This window comes from Perca fluviatilis, chromosome 10 (assembly GCF_010015445.1).
Source record: "Perca fluviatilis chromosome 10, GENO_Pfluv_1.0, whole genome shotgun sequence".
Classification (NCBI taxonomy): Eukaryota; Metazoa; Chordata; class Actinopteri; order Perciformes; family Percidae; genus Perca; species Perca fluviatilis.
This window is the reverse complement of record NC_053121.1, coordinates 22,663,817-22,684,397: the sequence shown is the minus strand read 5'-3', so window position 1 is coordinate 22,684,397 and position 20,581 is coordinate 22,663,817. Positions and strand designations below refer to the sequence as shown.

Genomic DNA, 20,581 nt, shown 5'->3' with positions numbered 1-20,581 from the left:
GGGCAGAGAACACGGTAGTTCAGAAACAAAAAAATGGTCAAATTAAATGATGGGAGGATGTCCCAGGTTGTCCTAACGATAACACTCAAAATGTGGATTTGAGAGAAGCACGTTTTACTAGGCTTCACTCCCACCTTGTGGCAAATAAGAGGTACTGTAGAACTTTTGCATTGGACTGATAAAGAGCACAGAGTTAATTTACACTGAAAATGAAGAGGCAGTATGTAATGGTTTCAGTATTTTAATGCAGACGTGTGAACAAATTTAGAAACAAGCATGAATATGTTGACCTTATGCGTAGGACCAAAAATCCTTGTTTACATCCATGGTTTCGATTCAGACCCTTACATATTGTACTTTTAAATAATCAGTAAAAAAGCAGCAATACAAAAAATAGCAAATCATCACACTTAAAAAAAAAAATTCCAACTCAAACTTTGCATAGAATAAAGGAAAAACAAGGCAATCTCTGCCAACAGAAATTTTCTGGATTTTATAACAGGACTGGTGACAGTTTCAACGAGTTGACCTCTATGATCTGCTGCAGGATGTTGTCCACGTCGGAGGTTTCCAGGCTGATGCCGGTCAGGTCCAGTTGGGGCAGGAGGACCGTGAGAAGCGCCACCACGTTGTGACGGATGGTGCGCAGATTCTCCTGTTTAGATCTGATTGGAGAACAGCTTCGTTATTAAAGCTATTTAACACTTTAGTCGATCAGGTGAAACTCTGTCTAAGGGAAATTCCCATTTTATTTACGAAACGGCAAAAATGGAGAACAAGAACGTAGAAATAAGTGCAAAAGAGGACATGACTTAAATGTTTTTGGAGAAGTGAGACTAGATGAAACAGTAGAACGTTGGTAAAGATAGAAGCAGACATTCATACTAACACTGTTTGGATTGGTTTATCTTTTAGGCATTTATGTCCCTGCACACAAATGTAATCCTGCCAGCTTCAGGAAACAACTCTCAAACTACTGGAGGTCCAAAGAAACAGATGTTTCAGCAGTTTTGTCATGCAAAATCTAATTTAACATGAAGTGAAGGCAAACCACACTGTACTGATGTTCATTTTCATTTGCTAATGTGTCCGTACCATACAGAGATAGTAAATAAAGTTACAGACACTGACATTTTTTTGTCTTCAAATAAAAGCTATGATTGAGTACTTAATTTCTGACCAGTAAACAACTCATTATATACAGTTAGTGGTGTCTCTATATGTCTGTCTAGAATACACACCTGCTGTCTTCACCGGCCTCGCTGTCACTGACTCTCGTCCTGCTCGGAGTTTCTGTCTTCTTCTTAGGTGTGTTCTGCTCAGGCTGCTCTTTGGGCACACACACAGCTCTCTGACCCAGGACCACCACCCCCTGATGTCCTGGAGCCCGGGCCAGGCTGCTGGATGAAGTACAGCTCTGATGCAGAAGAAGCAGAGTAGAAGATTACTCAAGAGTTTGCTGTTCGAGCTTAATTTAAGATTAACTAGTCTGAGCAGGTGGCCTAGAATAAAGCATCTTTATCAAACACTTTGTTTGGAATTTACTGTATCATCATAATGAACCTAAAATATTTGGTATAAACTCAGCTGACCTCAGCCACTTCCGTTTGGCAGCCGACCTCTCTGCTTGCTGTGGATGCTGGCGGAGTCACCAGCCCTCGTGTTGGCTGTTCAGCACTGCTGTCAGCAGTTGTCATCGTGCCTTGAGTTGTCTTTTTGACTTCCAGACCTAGAAGCCTGCGTAGCCTCTGCACCTCTTTCTCCAACCCAGCCAGCTTCTGCACATTCGCTTCCCGGTCACTACCTTCTGGAGGCAGTGGTCTGCTCCGCTGCCCTTCTGTTCGACTCAGAGGAGATACCATCACAGTCTGGGTGAAGGGGAGCGAGTGGGTCCAGGTGAGGCAGGTGGGGGTTCGCTGAGCCACGTCACTTGGTTTCTCGACTTGGCCGCCACTGTCTTGCTTGGTCTTCTCCAAGGACAGTGTCTCGACTTCTGAGACAGCCTGTTGCTCCTCCGAAAGACATGGCTTCTTTTTCACACAGTAAAATAACGATCCTGGTTTCCTTTTGAGGCTACGGAGGATGAAAGCTAGTCAGTTTGTTTGTTTAGCATGCGTAAATTAACTTACATACATTTTAAGCATCCTTGAGACAGGTAATCCATAACACTGAGCATTTCATGGGCTTCATTTTGTTAACAAAGTTCTATTATTATTATTATTATTATTATTGCGAGATAATGCAGCTGAAAACAAAGATAACGCTGACAATTCTCCATGTTAGTGTCAGGGGTTTCTGGCTGAAAGAGATGCAAAGATGGCACCTCACCCACAACTTACTGACCCTTCAGTTAATCAATTTCTTTTTTTTTTTTTAAGTGGGAAAATAACTAACTTACTGACACTTTATTAATTTATACTGTTACTGTATAATTGAAAAAAGGACATTACTAAGGAATTCTACATGTTATAGCTTAAATAAATAAGGTGCAATAATGATGCAAAGATTAATTTTGACAGACCATCTCATTTGTTAAACGAATGCCATGCTGAGCAGCATTTTCTGACTGCGACCATCGATCCCATCCTCTTGTAGCTTTTTGTCTGTATTGTGTTGACTCTCAGACCTGGCAATTCACGGCATGTCCGTAGTAATGTGAGTTATGCTTTTAATGGACAGGTCTAATTAACTAGCCTACAATCTGCCACAATGTCTTTTTTTCACCTACTGGAGCGCCACCCTGCAGTTATTTGGCCCAATGTTAACAGGGTCAGGTTTAGATCATCTATGAAGGTAGAACTTTGGTTTGTGTACAAAGCCACTTTAATATCAGAGATTTTAGTAAAAGCATTAAACACACCCTGAAGACTGCTGATAACTAAACAGACATAGTTAAAAAGAAATGTCTAAGTCTGGAGTGTCCTTAATCTGCTGAACGTGCTTCCAACTGCATTACCAAACACTGACAACACATCTTTCTGTATGTTTTTCATGAAATGAATGAACAAATAATGGCTAAAAAGGAGGAGAAAAAAACCGTAAAACTTAAAAAATGCCACTGAAAAGACGGGACTACTGTAAAATACACTGGTGAAAATATCTTTAAGAACGATTTTTTCTGAACTTACACACAGTACACATGCAACATAACCCACCTTAATGTGTACGGGTTCTCTTCTCTTTCCAACGGCTTCATGTTTTTGTCTTTCTTTTTGTCTCTCTCTTTATCTTCAAGCCTGTGGTCATTTGTCTCATTTTCCACATGTTTGTCTTGCGTCTTGTCTTTAATGACTGTGGCTCTTTTAACGGGCTTCTGTTGCGTGTGTGTGACTCCATGTGCATCATCATATACGTGTGTGTCTGTATGATGATCTGTGCCTGTCTGCTCTGGTGTGTTTTCCTCTGTGTGGCATCGACCTGGTGTTCTTATGTGATCAGGCGTGTATGTGTGCTGGAAAGTGGGCTGGCTCGGCTCTGATGAACTGCGCGAGAGGATTTGATGTTCAGCCACTTCGTTCTGCAACACAAACAACCAAGCACACTTACAATATACACAATATATCCAGTTGTATAGCAAAACAGCATACTGGGACCTTTATCAATAGTAAGGTTGCATAAAGTTTCTAACTTTTTACAAACCTCCAATGATTTTTCTCGTTTCCTGCTTTTGGGCTGTTCTCTGCAGGAAAAAAGAAAGAAATTAATGAGCCGAGAGGAGCAGATACTCAAAATATGGAGAGGTTTAACTCCAAATTAAACTCTGATAATTGAACTGGCTCTCACTCAGTTTGACTTATTTTCCCTCTCTCCGATTCTGTGCTCTTTTTTTCTCCCAAACCCTTGGACACCTGAGATCTGAAGGAGTTACAGTGTGCCACAATTAAAGCCAATCAGAAAATTGGAGTAGATAATTTCTGATTGGTTATTTTGTCTCCGATCCGATTGCTAGTCGAATTATCTGTTACTAGGAAAGTAGGGAAGCAATGGAAAAATAGTAGTAGGCACACCGCAGCCAACCTCCCCAGCTCCGCTCTCTTGTCCAAATATTGTCACTACTGGCTCCAAATTACCAAGATGGGGACGGCCAAAATGCAAACTACGGGCTTTAAAATGGCAGTCCACAAACCAATGGGTGATGTCACTACTATTTTTTTTTTTACAGTTTATGGGTATGACACATGCACAACGTAACTGGAGCTGTGATGTTGGAGGGTTACAGCACACGGGTGCTAGAAATAAATGGATGGTTTCTTCCTCGGTGCAACTTGGGTGCGCTCGGCCTAACAGAAAGTTTTGAGTAAGCTTGAATGGAGCCAAATACATATCTTTATTTTTTCGTATAAAATATATTTGACCCAAGATCGACTGCGAATGCTTCAGTGAAAGAAATCAATCATCCTTATGTTCTATGATTTGCAGACATGATTTTACTGCCAATGTGATGATACAGCTTGTGACACTCCTGGTTTTACCCCCCTTATAGGAGACCTGGAAACGCTCACTGGGCTTTTTTCGGGAAGTGGGCTTAAAAAGACAGGCGCTCCAACAGAGTGTCTCAGACCGAGGGTGAATATAGGTGCAGCAGCCATGGGCAGTATGAGAAAAATAGAAAAGAATGAATCAAGTATGAATCTGAAATATAGCACAATAGGTCACTTTTGAAAAAGGTGGTGGGTTTAAAATTGACAAAGTGACAATTTTTTTTTATGATCAATATTTAAATTCCTTTGTATTTATGAGTAACAAGTCACCATGTTTTGAAGAACTGAAGGATTTCTCATTTCAGTCCTTCTGTGGTGATCACTGTCAGGCAGAATATAGCAAAACTAGACACACGGTCACATAAACCGGAAATAAGAGCGTGAAACTGACAGATGGAAACCACAAAATGGCACGTGAACCCACATACAGTACACACCCAGGCATGCAGGAAAAGTAGAAGTGTAAAACGGTTGTCTGTGTACAAATTCTCACACAGACAAAGTTTGAGAGGTCTAGAGAAATATAATGGGAATTTACGGTTTCTTGTGGTTTTTGGTTGGGGGGTGGGGGGGCGGGTGGGGGGGTGTGTTGTTTTTTTTGGGGGTGTTTTTTTTGTGTAGTTAAAAGGGCCCTCGCTCCCCCCCCCCCCTCTTTTTCTGTTGCCCCTTCCCCCTCTCTTTTTGTGCCCCCCCCCCCCCCCCCCCCCCCCCCCCCCCCCCCCCCCCCCCCCCCCCCCCCCCCCCCCCACGCACATTTTTTATTCAGAAAATGCAAACCAAAATTGTACATCACCAAGCACATAGGGGACTCCACACAGGGAACAGGAGTTAATGGCGGAACAACGAAAATGGAAAAAATAAAAAAAATAGACGAGAATTGAAAAGCACTGCAGTTCATTGAATAGATGTGGTGGTGGTGACTGTTTTTGCTCAATTGTTTTCAACATGGCGACAGGGTCACAAACTTTTTAATTTTAAAGCTAAACAGTACACTAAGAATATGTTTGAACAGAATCTTTGTATTTGATCAACACTGACTAGGTGGACAGTTTGATCTTAGTTTCTCAAGCCCGGTGCGATGGACTGACTACTTTTGCATAAAGTTGAGTCGTGATTATGCAAAATCAGATATGACGAATGGTCAGTCAACTCGCCGGCTGGATCTTCTGCTGTCCATAGAAAATCAATAGGATCCAGTGTATCTTAACCATAACATTTGACGTCTTAAATGATCCAATCCAAGGAAAGCAATAATAGAAATACACACCTGTAACGTGGATTGGGGTTCTGGCTGCAGTTCCAGCTTTCAGGAACCACATTGTAATGACTTGCAGGGACCTTACGCCACTTCAGGCACTCTTCACACTGTAACCACATGGGACCCCTGTAAATACAGACATACATGCATGAAAAAGTGTCAGTAAGCAGAAGCTGGCATTAGAGGGGAAGTCCATAAATAAAGCTTAATTGGTTATAAAGGCCCTTAAAGTTCCGCGTCTGAGCATGTTTACTCAACAGCAGCATCTCAACTCTGGTTTCAAGCGTTTGGGAAGAAAAACTATTTTCACTTTCAGTTGAAATGACAAGCTCCTACACGAGAGGGTTATTAACTGACCTGCTGTTATAAAAATTATGCTTAGAAACGTTTTGCTTCATTTTCTTTGTTAAACCATTTGCATCCAAACTGCTGTTTTAGTATTTCTGTTTTAGTATTTCTGTCTTTCATGTGTTTATCATGAAAGCTGAGTGGCCTTGCAAAAAGCACAGGATGTATCCCTGAGGGCAGAGCGCATAATGTGGAGGAGATGCCGGGCCTGACTAGAGATAAGAAGAAAAGCTAACTAACTTGACTCCCAACTCATTTAAAAAGACACTGTTGTGAACAATCTTCAGTCACTTTTCTGCTATGCTGTGAGTGAGGTAAACTGACTCTTTACTTGCAAGTAAAAACGATATTTGATCCAGTGATTCTGTCCATTCCTTGATAAATATTTATCTTAACACCTGCATCTTCCTATATTGTTACTGTCATTATCCATAAAAGGCTTGTAGAACGTGGACTAGGTATTTTACTCTCCCAGTGGTTTGACAGTTGTGGGTACAGATTTAGAGCCAGATGTACTGTACCAGGTGAACCAAAATCCTCTTTCAGTAGCACAGCACATTGAACATGTTTTTCACATGTTATTTTAAGCGCCTTTCACATATTTTGGAGCAAAGTTATGACGACACTTTTAAGTGAGGAGAAGTCAACGCTCACTTGTCAGCATCACACTGGGCTTCACTGTCATCTTTTTCAAGAGCCTGAAACTCTCGTTCTCTGGCCTTCTTCTCTGTCACCTCTTTCCAGTAGTCGTTCAGTTTTAGGCCCAAAGCACCAAGGGTGAGTCTTGGGATAAGAAAAAGGAAAAGACAATACATATCTTTACTATTTTTCCTCATATCGTAAACACAACGGCACAAGTTAAGAGTGGATAAGGCAATTTTTTTTTTTTTTATTACTTTAGAAGAGGAAAATGCACTTCCAGGAAAAGCTTCATTAGTCATTTGTGCTATGTTTCATCATATTGGTAACCACAGTATGCAGCATCAACCTAAGTAGCTAGTTAACTCCATAGCTCATATTAGCACAAAACGTCTCGCATGTGTCTTGATTTTGTTTGATTTGCATGCATGTGTTGTACCTGTATTCTTTGGTGTATTCAAAGTCTTGCTTGTTGTGGGCAGGTTTGAGAAAGTTACACTCAATGATACCGATGACGCCAACTCCTGCTCTTTGACCTGAAGCCTGCAGGAAATTGGGGAGTGAGATTTAAGCGGAGGCAGGTATCCAATATTACTAAATGTGTTAACGCTAACTGCGTATGTCATGCACGAAGACACACAGAAAATCCTTTTCCTCTACCTTCAGCTGGCAGCCCACTTTCTCGTAGGCTTTAATGAGTCGGTTCCTGTGGTACATCATGATGCCATAATGGTCTTTGTTTTTCGGGTTTAGCCCAAAGGTCACCTTCACCTTCTCTTTCTGACACCAGTCAAGGTTATCAACACTGGACATTGGCAGGTTTCAAAATAATATCACTAACTATTTTGCAACCTCACAATTTCAGAGTTGAACAGAAGCAAAAGCCAAAAATCCCATATTATGGTTGATATGAATTACAGGAATATTAATGCAAATAAATGATAAATATTTAACAATTAAATTCTGCAATTATTGAAACTACAATTTGAAATGACAGGAGGCAGTTTTTTTGAGAATTGAATCATCTCAGAAATATAAAAAATGAACACTTCTGCCGATACAATACCTGAGATTCGGTAGCAGTGTCAAAATGATAATTTTTTAAAACTTTTTTGGAGAAATATAAACACATTTTTACACTTAACCATTGTTTCATTTCACATAAGAAGCCAAATTTTTCAAATGTTGTTCTAATACACACACAAAAACAGGGCAAAGATCACAGGTGGTGCGCAAGTCTTTATCTGGTTTAAGGTTGAGGTAAAAAAAAGGGGGGGACGCTCAGCTTTTCTTAGACGTAAGTAGGAGGGCGCCAATAAAAAAAGGTTGGGAACCACTGGATTAGAGGATTGATACCCGACCTGAGCCCAATGGGTTCGGACAGATATTTAGAAATGATGTTCAGGTTGGGCTTGGTCACAACATTTTAAATTTAAAACAGCTTATTATGTAGGTAGCCAATGGGCCTGTTTCACTTGATTCAAAGGTTCGTTGCTAATGTTAATTTAATTTCAATTTGCTGTAAGATTGGGCCTCTTGTGCGCGCCTGTGTTAACATGCGCTTGTTTCCCTGTGTGTGAAGATGTGCTCATCTGTTGACATTTCTGAATGCCTTCCTACAGTTGCTTAATAAAAGCGGGCTTTCCACACAAACAAACATACATGTGTCATTAGTATGAGAAAAAATTTGATTTTAACTGTGTCGGGCTTGGGTCGGGCTTGGACATAAATATCTTAATGCCTGTCGGTTTCGGGTCAGGTTCGGTTACTGCTCTGCTGGACGCGGGATGGGCTCGGACAGAAAAACGCGGCCCGATCCACACTCTACTATAGATACATTTCAGTATGTACCAAAAAAGTATCAAGGTTCAATTATCAGCTCAAAAATTAGCAAATGTTTAATCAGTGACTTATACAGAAATGTGTTAGCATTATCATTAACTGTTCAGGCACTGTAGATATTAAATGGAGCATAGTTCTGCATTTGCATGGCCTTTAAATTGACTCAGGTTAATTTTGGCACATGAAGTTGGTATTCAAAGTTTTGATGGATACTGTTGAACAAACATTTTCAGAGCCACTGTGTCTTTCCATTTTAAAAACTGATAACAAAAATCCCTGACAGCCAAGATACTGGTGCATTTGAATAATGTAGGAAATGTTTGTGCCTCATGCATAACTTGCATCAAGAACTTCTTGAACTTGTAATTCTTGTACTACTTGTATTGTGCAACATGTTTGGCCATGCCTAACCAATACATTGGGAAGTCTTTGCCTGGCTAAAGCAAAGAAACAGTTCCAAAATTCTCCATGTAAAGTGATGGAGAGGATATGAGACAAACATCAAATAAAATGTATATATATAAAAGTGAAACAAATACATTCTAAAAAGATATGAAAACCACATGAAGTTTCATCTTCTCCTCTCAGACAGATGTTACCTTATCAGATCCTAGCGAAAGAAACACTACCTGATCTCCAAAATCAACTAACTTCCCACTTCCTGTTTGTATGCGAATAAAGGCAAATACAGACAATGACTTGGCTTTATACAACTATCCTCACACATTAGCTAACACACAGATATTGTAGGGATACACTGAAGTGGGGTTTGTAGACGTCATGCTCAATGTGTGTCAGCCTCTTCGACACCAGCTTAGCCAGAATCTTCTTCCCCCTCAGTATAATCTGTGTCCTCGGCTTCAGATACAAGATACTGAGGTAGGCCTGACAAAAACACAGAAACAGACAGAGAGTGTGTAAAAAGCAAGACATTTTAAATTCAAAACACATACTCTTAATTCATGTTTTTTGGTCTGACATCATCTGTCAACACTCTTTACTAACATTTTGGTATATTAGCCTGAAGGTACATAACTTGAGCTTTTACACTACATGTAATTATGAATCTTATAATGACTCTAAGATTGTCAAAACCAAGATGGGATTTACGAACAAAAATTTGAACATGGCTTTAAAAAGAAACTAGGTCAGTGTTACTACAAAACCACAGGTACTTCTCTGGTAGTGAAGAAGTACTCTTTCATGCTTGAAAACACACACACACACACACACACACACACACACACACACACACACACACACACACACACACACACACACACACACACACACACACACACACGCACACTTTGCATTTGACTTATATTTGCTATGTACTGTAGGCGCTTACCCAAACCTTAACCACAACCACTAAATCTCTTCCCACTTGTACTCTAACCCCCATCTTAACTACCAAAACTAAAAAAATGCAGAACTCTCTCAGGGTCTAACTGTCCTAACAACCCTAAATACAGTATTGAGGACAAACTCTGTATCCACGAATGAACTTTCAATTGAAACTTGTAAGCCGACACTGATAAGAAGTGCTAAAAAAATATGAACATCTATACTTTTATTTTATTTTATTCTTTTATATTAACTGGGCAAACTCTACTGCCTTTGTTGACAGACTATTTGTTGACAGACTATTGCCGTGTTTCCACTGTATGGTACCGCTCTGCTCGACTCACTTTACTTTTTTTGTACCAGTATTTTTTTATTTTGTTTTCAAATGCGGATAGTTTAGGTAGGATTCTCAGCTGATCGCCAAAGCAACGGCGTGTGAAACTGCCGTGACATCATCTTCAACGCGACAATCGCTGAATCCTTTCATCGACAACCAAACAGAGGAACGTTTTAACTCCATCTTCTAGTATCGGCTCGGCTCCTTTGGTACTTCGACCGAGGTGCTACCTAAAATAGTACTAGGTACTATCCACAACTTTTGTTAATGGAAAACCAAAAAGGAGCGAGTTGAGTCGTACCATGCAGTGGAAAAGTGGCATCATTCTTTAAGAGTGTTTTACATGACTCTTGCACATCAATAAATCAGTAGCATACTTATACTAAAACAGCAGTACAATAATTTACTGTAATTATACACTGTATGTATTTGCTGTAGTAGTATTGCTATGCTATGCTATACTATAATTACCACAAACACACAAGACTACCACCATAAATATCAGCCTTTACATTGGTTAGATATGATCTACTGGACCTAAAGAACAATAACTGTAGAAAAAGAAAAGTTGTTTTGTCAGAACCAGACCTTCAAATATTTCTTGCAAACAGGTGGAACATCCAACATCTCTCTGGACTCACATAGGTGACATTTCTCCACTCACCCTAAGACTGTAGTGCATCTCTGGGATGTCATGTTCGGCTCTCAGGGATCCACTGTTCCTCAGACCTTTCTTCAGCTCCTCGATCTGAATCTCAGGCAAACGGAAGTCACTCACATCGGTCTCAAAGTCGATCTCTGGCTTGCCATCTTTGGCCCTTTAGGATAACATCAAAGGGAGGAGTTGTTAAAACAGGTATTGACACATTTTATATCACTGCTCTCAGGCTACTGTTTTAAGAGCAGCAAAAATAACATCTGGCAGATTTTCCAGTCCATTCCATGGGTTTTGAAAGTGTCTTATGGGCCCCAGTGTCCAAACCAATATGTGTGCATTGGAGTTGAATCGATTTTTATTTACTAATCTTGTTAAGTGTGGTGCTTAGTATTTGATGACAATGAGCATAGTGGAGATACTTTTCTGACTCCAACGTAAAGAGGAAGTGAAACAGGAGAACGTCTGAGAAACTCCTACGTATGTTTTTGTAACTGTTTCTCTGAATCTAGAGAACTTTTCTTAAAGGTCCCATGACATGGTTCTCTTTGGATGCTTTTATATAGACCTTAGTGGTCCCCTAATACTGTATCTGAAGTCTCTTTCCCGAAATTTAGCTTTGGTGCAGAACTACAGCCACTAGAGCCAGTCCTACAATGAGCTTTCCTTAGTATGTGCCATTTCTGTGTCTGTAGCTATTGAGGAGGAGAGTGGGAGGGGCAAGGTGGATGGTGGGGGTGTGGCCTTGACCAACTGCCACTTTTCTCGTGTGAAAGCCATGATGTCTCTCTCTCATGGGTTGGCCAAATTCTCTGGGTGGGCAAAGCAGAGAAAGGGGAGGTAACCTTGCTTGTTATGACCTCATAACAAGCAGATTCCAAAACGGCTCATCTGAGCTTTCATTTTCTCCAAGGCAGAGCAGGAAACCCAGGGCTCGGTTTACACCTATCACCATTTCTAGCCACTGGGGGACCATAGACAGGCTGGGGGAACTCATATTAATGTTAAAAAACCTCATAAAGTGAAATTTCATGCCATGGGACCTTTAAGAAAGCCATATGTGAAAAGGTATTCAAATCTTTAAAAGATCCTCTCTACTCAAAAATGTGTTTTTCTTATGTTTATGTCAGCTAAAATGTCTACACCTTGACTATACTGACCTATCTGTGCAAAGTTTGTCACTAGAGAAGTGTTTTCACATTCCTTTACTAAAGGGGAAGATTTCTATGCACTTCCCTAAAATCTATGATTCGTATCGTATCCCGGGAAACCTATATTTTGTACGTCACAGATTCAAAAGCCAATCACGGACTAATATGCAAAAGCCGTAATAGAAACCTGAAAACCTCCAGCGCAGAGCGAGCTTGTCAGTAGAGAGAAGGAAAGCACACTGTCATCGTAGCTGTGTCAGCCACTGCAGGTTACAAGCTAACAAACAACAGAAACAAATAAAAGATGCTAACCACACGTACCATTCTGATACATTTGCAAGTTGCCGATTTTGGTGCACAATAGAATCTTCACTTGAGTCTAGGTCTGACTGACGCCAGGTACAAGACGCCGAAGCTATCGCCCCCCCGTCTGAACCTGGCGTGAGGCTCAAACATGTATGGCTGAATATCTCCAATGTTTTTGGCCATCTTAATGCCCATTGCTCTTTCACTTAACCTACTGCTGCGGTGGTGGGCGAGACGCACCATTTTTTTTTTTTGCATATTAGAGTGTAAGAGATCCAGAATTTCTCAATGAGAGAGATGTGCTTCTTGTCCCTTTTTTATGTGGGAAAACCATGTATTTATACTTACTTTAAAACACTGGAAAAGGACTTTAAATTCAAATTTAATATGATGATGATGCTTTTTTTTTCAACCTATTGTTTTGCCTAAACAAATATCATGTGTGTGTTCTTGTTTATTCGCCTGTCTCTGTTCGAGTCTGTGTTTGCATACTCATTATCAATCTCATGTGCGGTACATTAGAGCTACTGTCTACTACACATCTAAACTTTAAACCAATAATTTTTGTGTGAACTCAAACTAAAAGATTAGTTTAAACATTTCGGGAAATATGGTTATTGGATATGTAGCTAAGAGGTAGAAGACAGGATCTTTTACACTGTCATGTCTGTATAGTAAATATGAAGCTATAGCCAGGATATGGTTACTTTAGTATTAAGACTAGAAGCAGGGGGAAACAGCTAGCCTGGCACTACAAAGCTAACAAAATCGGCCTACTACCAGCTTTAAATCTCACAGATTTTTTACTTTTAAAAGTTTACTCAATAAAAAAGTGTAAACATGGCAAGTTGTGAAATAAAACATGTTAATAAATGTGATGGAAGGTGCTGGGCACAATTTCCCCCCTTCTTTCAGTCTTTATGCTTAGGTAACCATCTCCTGGCTGTAGTTCATATATAATGGGCGATATAAGAGTCTTTTATTAGTCTTATCATCTAACTCTCTGCAAGAAAGTGATTAGTGTATTTCGCAAATCTTTTAAGGGAATTTTAAATTACAAACATGCAGGTGAAAAAAATCTTTTATCGTTTACTTTTGACATAAATCCAGCTATATGAAAATGTATGATTCTGACCTGCGGATATTCCAGATTAATATCTTGGTGCCTTTTTTGGAGAGAATGGAGTCAAAGTGTGCATGTAACTGCTCCTGGGAGGTGATGATGGAATGTTGGAGGATGGCTGCCAGGCTGGCCTCCGAGTCCTCAGTCACCACCAGAGACCGTAACACTGGGTTAAGGTCAGGACATAAAGGAGCTTGCAAGATTACAAACATGTTCTCTTCCAATCAGTGTAAAGAAAAAAAAAAGTCTTATTTTTCTATTTTGTTTATTTCCCATGCCCTATTGTTTCATGAAGGATATTGGTTTGTTGGTTGAAGGGAACAATAGGGACAATGACGGCCTGGGCCTTGATGTTTTCCAGGTAGGTCTGAGATAGCATTCCAACAGTCTGGCAGCCGCCGTTCTTGGTGAAGATGAGCGCGTCGCGGCCCAGGCGCATGGAACCAGACTTGAAACCATTCCCATACACGCCGATGGCCTGCTGACTGGCCTTACCTGAACCCTTCTCTGTAAAACCAAAGCTGGACATAAGGGTGAAAGGGAGAGTGAGGAAATAAGGATGCATGTTTTGTGTGTATACAGTATACTACAAAATAATGATTAGTCATCCATAATCAATAGATTTTTACAGTGAAAAAGTGCCTTCATATTGCTTGTTTTGTCGAAAACCCAAAGACATATACTTTTCAATGACAGAAAAAGCAGCAAATCCTCACATTTGAGATGTGAAATGTTTAGCATTTATCTTATTTATACACTTAAAGAATTAATGGATTATCAAACTTGTTGTCAATTAAATTGATGTCACTCTAGTAAAGACCCAAAATACATGTCTGATATGCTGCTCTGTTACGAGCCACCCAGAGCTCTAAGATCACCTGGGACAAGCTTGCACACCGCCCACAGGGTCAGAACCAAACATGCTAAAGCAGCTTTCAGTTTCTATGCCCCGCAGCTCTGGAGTAAACTTCCGGAACACTTTTCTGTTTGCCATTGCTTACCCTAAAGTCATCCCTATACTTCTATGCTTTTGAAGTCTTTTAAATCTACTGTTTTGTTTGTTTTTCTCTCTCTTTTATGTAGTATTTTCTGTATTATTTGTTTTAAATGTTTGTGCTTATGTAAAGAACTTTGAGTTGTCTTTGTGTCTGAATTTGTGCTATATAAAAGATGGCTTGCCTTATATATATTATGTATATGTGTGTAGTTGTAATTGTTATTTGTGTGAATTTAATCGACACTGAGATATCTGCTTATTTGTGGGAGAATGTGTGCCTGGTCCAAAATGCAGTCTAATGACAATGTGCAAGAAAATGTTTCTGAATTAACATCCTACAATACATCTTTAAAGGGTTTTTCATTTACATGTTAACTTCATGTTAATATGCATGTGTGTGTCTTACCTGAGCATCTTGTGCAGTTTGTTGGGGGTCATGCCGCTGCCATTATCGGTGAAGGTTAGACACAGGTGATCACCTTCATCAAATACATCAATCCAGATCTGTTTAGCTAGTACACCAGGATCTAATGCATTGTCTAGAACATGGGAGAAAGAAATGAATTAACAACCTCGAAAGAGAGACGTCAAAGACATTGTGGTTTGGAGGGAGGTCCACTCTTGGTCCACAAGAGGAAGGAAGACATGCATTTAGGCATTCAAGCATAAATCTGCTTTTAAAAAACTGTAATTACTGCTTTTTTCTAAGACATACTGTATGACAAATTAACAATATACAGTACAGGCCAAAGGTTTGGACACACTTTCTCATTCAATGCGTTTCCTTTTTATTTTCATGACTATTTACATTGTAGATTCTCACTGAAGGCATCAAAACTATGAATGAACACATGGAATTATGTACTTAACAAAAAAGTGTGAAATAACTGAAAACATGTCTTATATTTTAGATTCTTCAAAGTAGCCACCCTTTGCTTTTTTATTAATAAGGGAAAAAATTCCACTAATGAACCCTGACAAGGCACACCTGTGAAGTGAAAATCATTTCAGGTGACTACCTCATGAAGCTCATTGAGAGAACACCAAGGGTTTGCAGAGTTATCAAAAAAGCAAAGGGTGGCTACTTTGAGGAATCTAAAATATAAGACATGTTTTCAGTTATTTCACACTTTTTTGTTAAGTACATAATTCCATATTTGTTCATTCATAGTTTTGATGCCTTCAGTGAGAATCTACAATGTAAATAGTCATGAAAATAAAGAAACACATTGAATGAGAAGGTGTGTCCAAACTTTTGGCCTGTACTGTATAACAATAATAAAAAAAAATTTAACACGTGGGTATAAATCTAAGCCACTTGAAAAGTGTTTTGGGGTAACATAAAAACTGAAAGTGAGCCCAACAGAAATATTGACAATAATCCATCATTGCACAGGAAAACGGTGTGCATACACAGCAACGATAAGATGGTAACGTAGATAGCTCAAAGTTGAATCAGAAAGTTGGAACTTAAATTGTGATGGACGTTTACAACAGTTCGGGTTGTAATTGGCCCCCCTTAGTTACCGTTGCTTCCTCCGTCATGCGCTACATTAAAGGTGCACTATGAGTTCCTGCATGACGTCACTTCTGTTGATGTTCAAAGTAAATACCAAACAAAACAGAGCAAGCTCGCCCCTCCACCCATGTTTCTGTAACTGTCATGACTAACTGACTAACTGTCACTAACCCCCACCCCCTCCCCCAACCATATTTTCGGTGATTGGCTGGAACTTGGACTTTGTTGTATTTAGGTGCACAGCCTGTGCCCCTAGCGTTTGTTTGACGTATACGACCCCTGTGTTGTCTCCCAAGACCGAGCTTATTCACAGTGTATTCAGGGGGCAGGCAGCTAGCGGATCAAGGAGAGATGCCTACGATTTGAGACAAAAATGAAATCGCGCTGAAACCATGCAGGAACTCATAGTGCACCTTTAATTGGCTAATAGCAACACAAAGCTAAATATCACATCAAATAAACTTAAAATCCTTACAAATACATTCCTTAAACATACCTAGTTGCCACATTCCGCTGGAGATAAACTCAAGTTCAACCTTATTAATCAATTATCTTCGTCAGCTCTGTGTGTTACAGTCCTGTTTGACATTAAATTTCCTGTAATATTTTTCCGATTGTTACTATAACACATAGAGAGTATTCCGTTATGTTGCTCTAAGCTATGTACAGGGAAACATTTGATACACAGCTTTTGATGTGTATATGGTTTGTACAGTAAGTCAGTCTATTCCAAAGTTAGGGTCGGGACCCAAATGGGTCACTTACCCTTTTTATTGGGTAGCCAATCAACAAAAATGCATAATAATGCTATGATATATGAATACATTTTCCTTATTAAAATAGAAGAAGAGATTTTTGGGGGGGATTTGTTGTGACAGTGGAGAGACAGGAAAGGTGGGTGGGAGAGAGATGGGTGATGACACGCAGCAAAGGTCGGATTCAAACCCAGACCGCTGCAAAGCCCTTAGCCTACATGGGGCGCACGCTCTTACTGGGTGAGCTAGAGGTCGCCCCATGTTGTCTTTTGCTACGCTGGTCTATTCAGCTCAGATCCTGTGTGCTAGATTGTTTACCACCCCCCCACCCCTTCTCTCTCTTCTCGTGAACCTAGAATGACCTGAAAACCTATTCACGCTCTGTGGCTGAGGTAGCGTTTAGTGTGACTTCTGTGATTCCCTCACTGTCGATCGTGCGCAACAATCAATTTATTTCTTTGTCGTGTGAAATTATATAATTATATAGATATTTACATATTAATGAACATGATGTCGAAGAAAAATATAAGTAAGAGTTTATAAACGTTGGCATTACCAAAGCCATTCGAAATGCAGAGGAGAGGCCTTAATGTGTTATGTGTGGAGAGGTGCAATGCAATACATTTCATATGCATTTCAAATTAATGGTTTGTTGTTTTCTTTATCAATAGTTTATGAATGTATAAGCCATGGCAATTCACAATGTACACAGTTTGAGGACCGGGGAGACCCCAAATTTCACTTTTGGGTCTCGAGCTGAAAAGTTTGGGAACCATTTAGTCTATTTCTATTTTCATGCTTCATACTGTATTACTGTAGATGCTAATACATATATAGTGTAATCATGTGCACTGGGGTTAAACATGGGGGGGGCAAAAAAAGTCTGATGACACCATGTTGTGAAGAGACTGCATGCTCCAACTGAGTTTGGGCTGTTTTGGTAGTTATCGCTACAATAGCTTGCAGGACTGGGAAGGGTTCTTTTCGACAGTAGATATCGACACCCATGTTTTTGATGCGCTCGCTACATTTGTTTAATGGGCAACCAGCATCAGACTTTAACTTTGGGGGGGTGTGAAACCCAATGCCATCATCTGTGCTCGCTTCCTAACTAGTTTTCATAGTCTTACGTACAAGTACCTTATGGGGTACAAGTACCCCTGGTTGGGAATCATTGCTCTAATCTGCTGTGACCGTTTGATGTGAATATGTTACATTCCAGTCTGTAAAAACTCTGAACAAAGCCTCTCTTATCGGTTTTAATTTGTATCATGAACTGCAACACCGTTTTCCTTTCTGAAGACTTAGCTGTGTTAACCAACCTTGAACCTATCCTCCTTTCCTATGGAGCCTCTTTCTTACCTTTCTACTCTCACGTAATCTAGAAAACGTATATATCCTTGTGTGAACACTGTGAACTGAATCCTGCTGTGTCGCTTAGTTTTCCCTGATCTCGTAACTGCTTCCAGAATCAACTCACAGAGTTCCAGCCAGTACATGATAGGTTTGATAGATCAAATTGTTTCACAGCACCCTTTACTTTTCTTGCTTGACATGCTCATCTTATCGCTCATCTCATATCTTAATCAACACATCTCAGACGCTCTCAACTAACATTAAGGCACAATGTTCTCATAGCTTGAATTTGCTGCTGGGCTATGTTTCGTGTATTACTGTGTAACTATGCTTAGATCCACATGCATTCCCTTTATACACATAGTTTTGTTCTGCAAACAAACTCCAGGTGTAATGCCCTGGACTGTGAGCAGAGAAAGCAGTGATGTCATATATAATTGTGCAATCTGCATACAGCACACTGCTCTTCCTGTTAAAACTCAGAGCAGCCAACAGACGGTCAGCACGTCTGAACCAATGACAGAGCACAGAGTGGAGGAATGACAATGTTGACAGGCCAGAAACCGTTTTGTTTCAAGAAGAGGGACAAATCCTCTAGTAGCCTAATTCATATGCCTAATTCATATGCTGTACCAAAGTATGGAATCTGCGTCCCTTTTAACACAGAGATCTAAACAACAAACATATATGGTGACTTCATATGCGATTAGGCTACTATAAAACTTTTCGGAATACTATGACTATTGTAACATAAAATTACAATAAGTCATTCTCCTACATAGTGTAATAACATAGTTATTGCCATGCCACTCCTCAATGCTGTTAACAGGCACCGTGAGGCTGTAACAGTAATAAAGCCTTTGACTGCGGGAAAGAGGAAGTCCATGGTCCATTTTAGCAGCAACACAAATATCTGTTCAAAGTCCACTTTGCGGGCGACAGCGGAAGAGTGCATGACATGACAGCAAGCAGACCAAGTTGGAACAGCAGCAAGTACAGAGCGCAGCGGAGCTGCAGGTGCGCTAGACGGGGGACTAGGTTTTAGGCCTAATCCTTCATATTGAGACCTACCTATTAACTCTGCCACCGCGCTGAAGGGCCAGGTGTGACTTGTAGAGTTGCTGTTCAGGAAGGAAGGGCTCATCTTGAAAAGAAATGAAAAAATAAGTCAGATAGTTTTAGTTTCAATTCTTCTAGAAAGGTTATTTTCCAAGTAAATATTGTACAGATTACAAATCCTGTTAAAAATACGTACGGAACTAAGACGAATCCCATGCTCGCTTAACCTCGCCATTATTGCGACTGAGTGTTTTGCATGCTGTGGTGGCTGTGTCTTCTGCGCGCTAGCACGTTAACCAGTCACACGCAGTGGGCGTTGCTTCCTCTGGTCTACGCTGTCAAAGGAAGTCAACTGAGAGATTAAATAGGAGAGCAAGCACGAATGCAACGGCTCACTGGAACACAAACATTCTAACAGGACCCCCCCGCCCACTTTTTACATTTTGGAGGATATGACTTATTAGTTCTCTGTCACACTGCCTGCGATTGATACAGTTCTCAAACACAATTTTCCTTTTCCTTATCCCATCAGTGTTCTTCTGAAAAGCCACGTGCCTTTGTTGTGTTTTCAGTGTGTCTCTTTGGTGTAATAATTTATGTTTTACCAAGCTATTAAAATAATGTAAAAACACCCAAGAGAGTAGTTGTGGAAAAAATACAAAACTGAAGCACCAATTAGCACCATCTATTGTCAAAAGACTGCAAAATATATCACAAAATGATATGTGCATCTCTCTGCCCCCATGCCTGAACAATGCCTGCTCGAGCTTTCAACCAAAAAAAAGCTAAAGCCAACAAAGAAGAACAAAAATATCTGCGACCAAAAGGCTGGTCCTTCAGCGTTGTCGTAAAGAAAGTTTTCACCAGAATTGCCATTCCAAAGAATCATAGACAGGAATGTTTGGACAATTGGATAATGGTAAGACATTCAACAAGAGCATACGGGAATTCAACAGTTCTGTCTTGTGTGTCAATTAAAATGACACATTTGGTAATTAGTTACATGTTTACGAAGACACAAGCCTTATAATAAGGTCCTTTCTAGGTTTCCTGCTCATTGCACTTCACAGAGGGGATTTATGCTGACACTTCATGAGCTCTCAACACAAGTTTGACAGATTAATTAAGTAAGACAGGAGAGCAGGATGTCCTGTTGAGCAGTCTGCCTGACCAGAAAGCGATTCCATCACTGTATGTAGGCTTTACACTGTGCGGCTGTTGAGCTCATTGGCAGACGGTGTGGTAGTCATTGAGCCAAACAGCACGTGTGCTCAATGGTGGTACGAGTCAGGTAAGTTCTGAACCTTTTGACTCTGCTGGCAGACTAAATCGTTCCAGTAAAACAGTTCCTTTTCATTTTCCATATTTTGTGAGATGATGAACTTGTGGTGCTAATTTTGCAGTATAT

The 20,581-nt window shown here is 40.2% G+C and overlaps 1 protein-coding gene across 1 annotated transcript; it reads right to left on the bottom strand.

The window, feature by feature from the left end:
- Positions 1-225: 225 nt before the first annotated feature.
- On the bottom strand, positions 226-19,508 carry zgc:152774 (uncharacterized protein LOC553526 homolog). Its single transcript, XM_039813063.1, has 17 exons — positions 19,370-19,508; positions 19,186-19,258; positions 14,891-15,023; positions 13,788-14,008; positions 13,500-13,647; positions 10,917-11,070; positions 9,325-9,453; positions 7,387-7,506; positions 7,166-7,269; positions 6,742-6,870; positions 5,709-5,865; positions 5,020-5,042; positions 3,640-3,679; positions 3,156-3,517; positions 1,593-2,073; positions 1,242-1,417; positions 226-665 (listed from the first exon to the last, which is right to left on the bottom strand). The coding sequence occupies exons 1-17, from the start codon at positions 19,406-19,408 to the stop codon at positions 494-496; spliced, it is 2,661 nt and encodes an 886-aa protein (XP_039668997.1). The 5' UTR covers positions 19,409-19,508; the 3' UTR covers positions 226-493.
- Between the last annotated feature and the right edge of the window lie 1,073 nt (positions 19,509-20,581).

Excerpts from the sequence above, each read along its gene's own strand:
- zgc:152774 (XM_039813063.1), bottom strand. The coding sequence starts at position 19,408 with ATGGCGAGGTTAAGCGAGCATGGGATTCGTCTTAGTTCC. Across the intron at positions 9,454-10,916 it reads AGATGCACTACAGTCTTAGG|GCCTACCTCAGTATCTTGTA; the intron begins GTGAGTGGAGAA and ends TGTTTTTGTCAG. Across the intron at positions 5,866-6,741 it reads GCCCAGTGTGATGCTGACAA|GGGTCCCATGTGGTTACAGT; the intron begins GTGAGCGTTGAC and ends CTGTATTTACAG.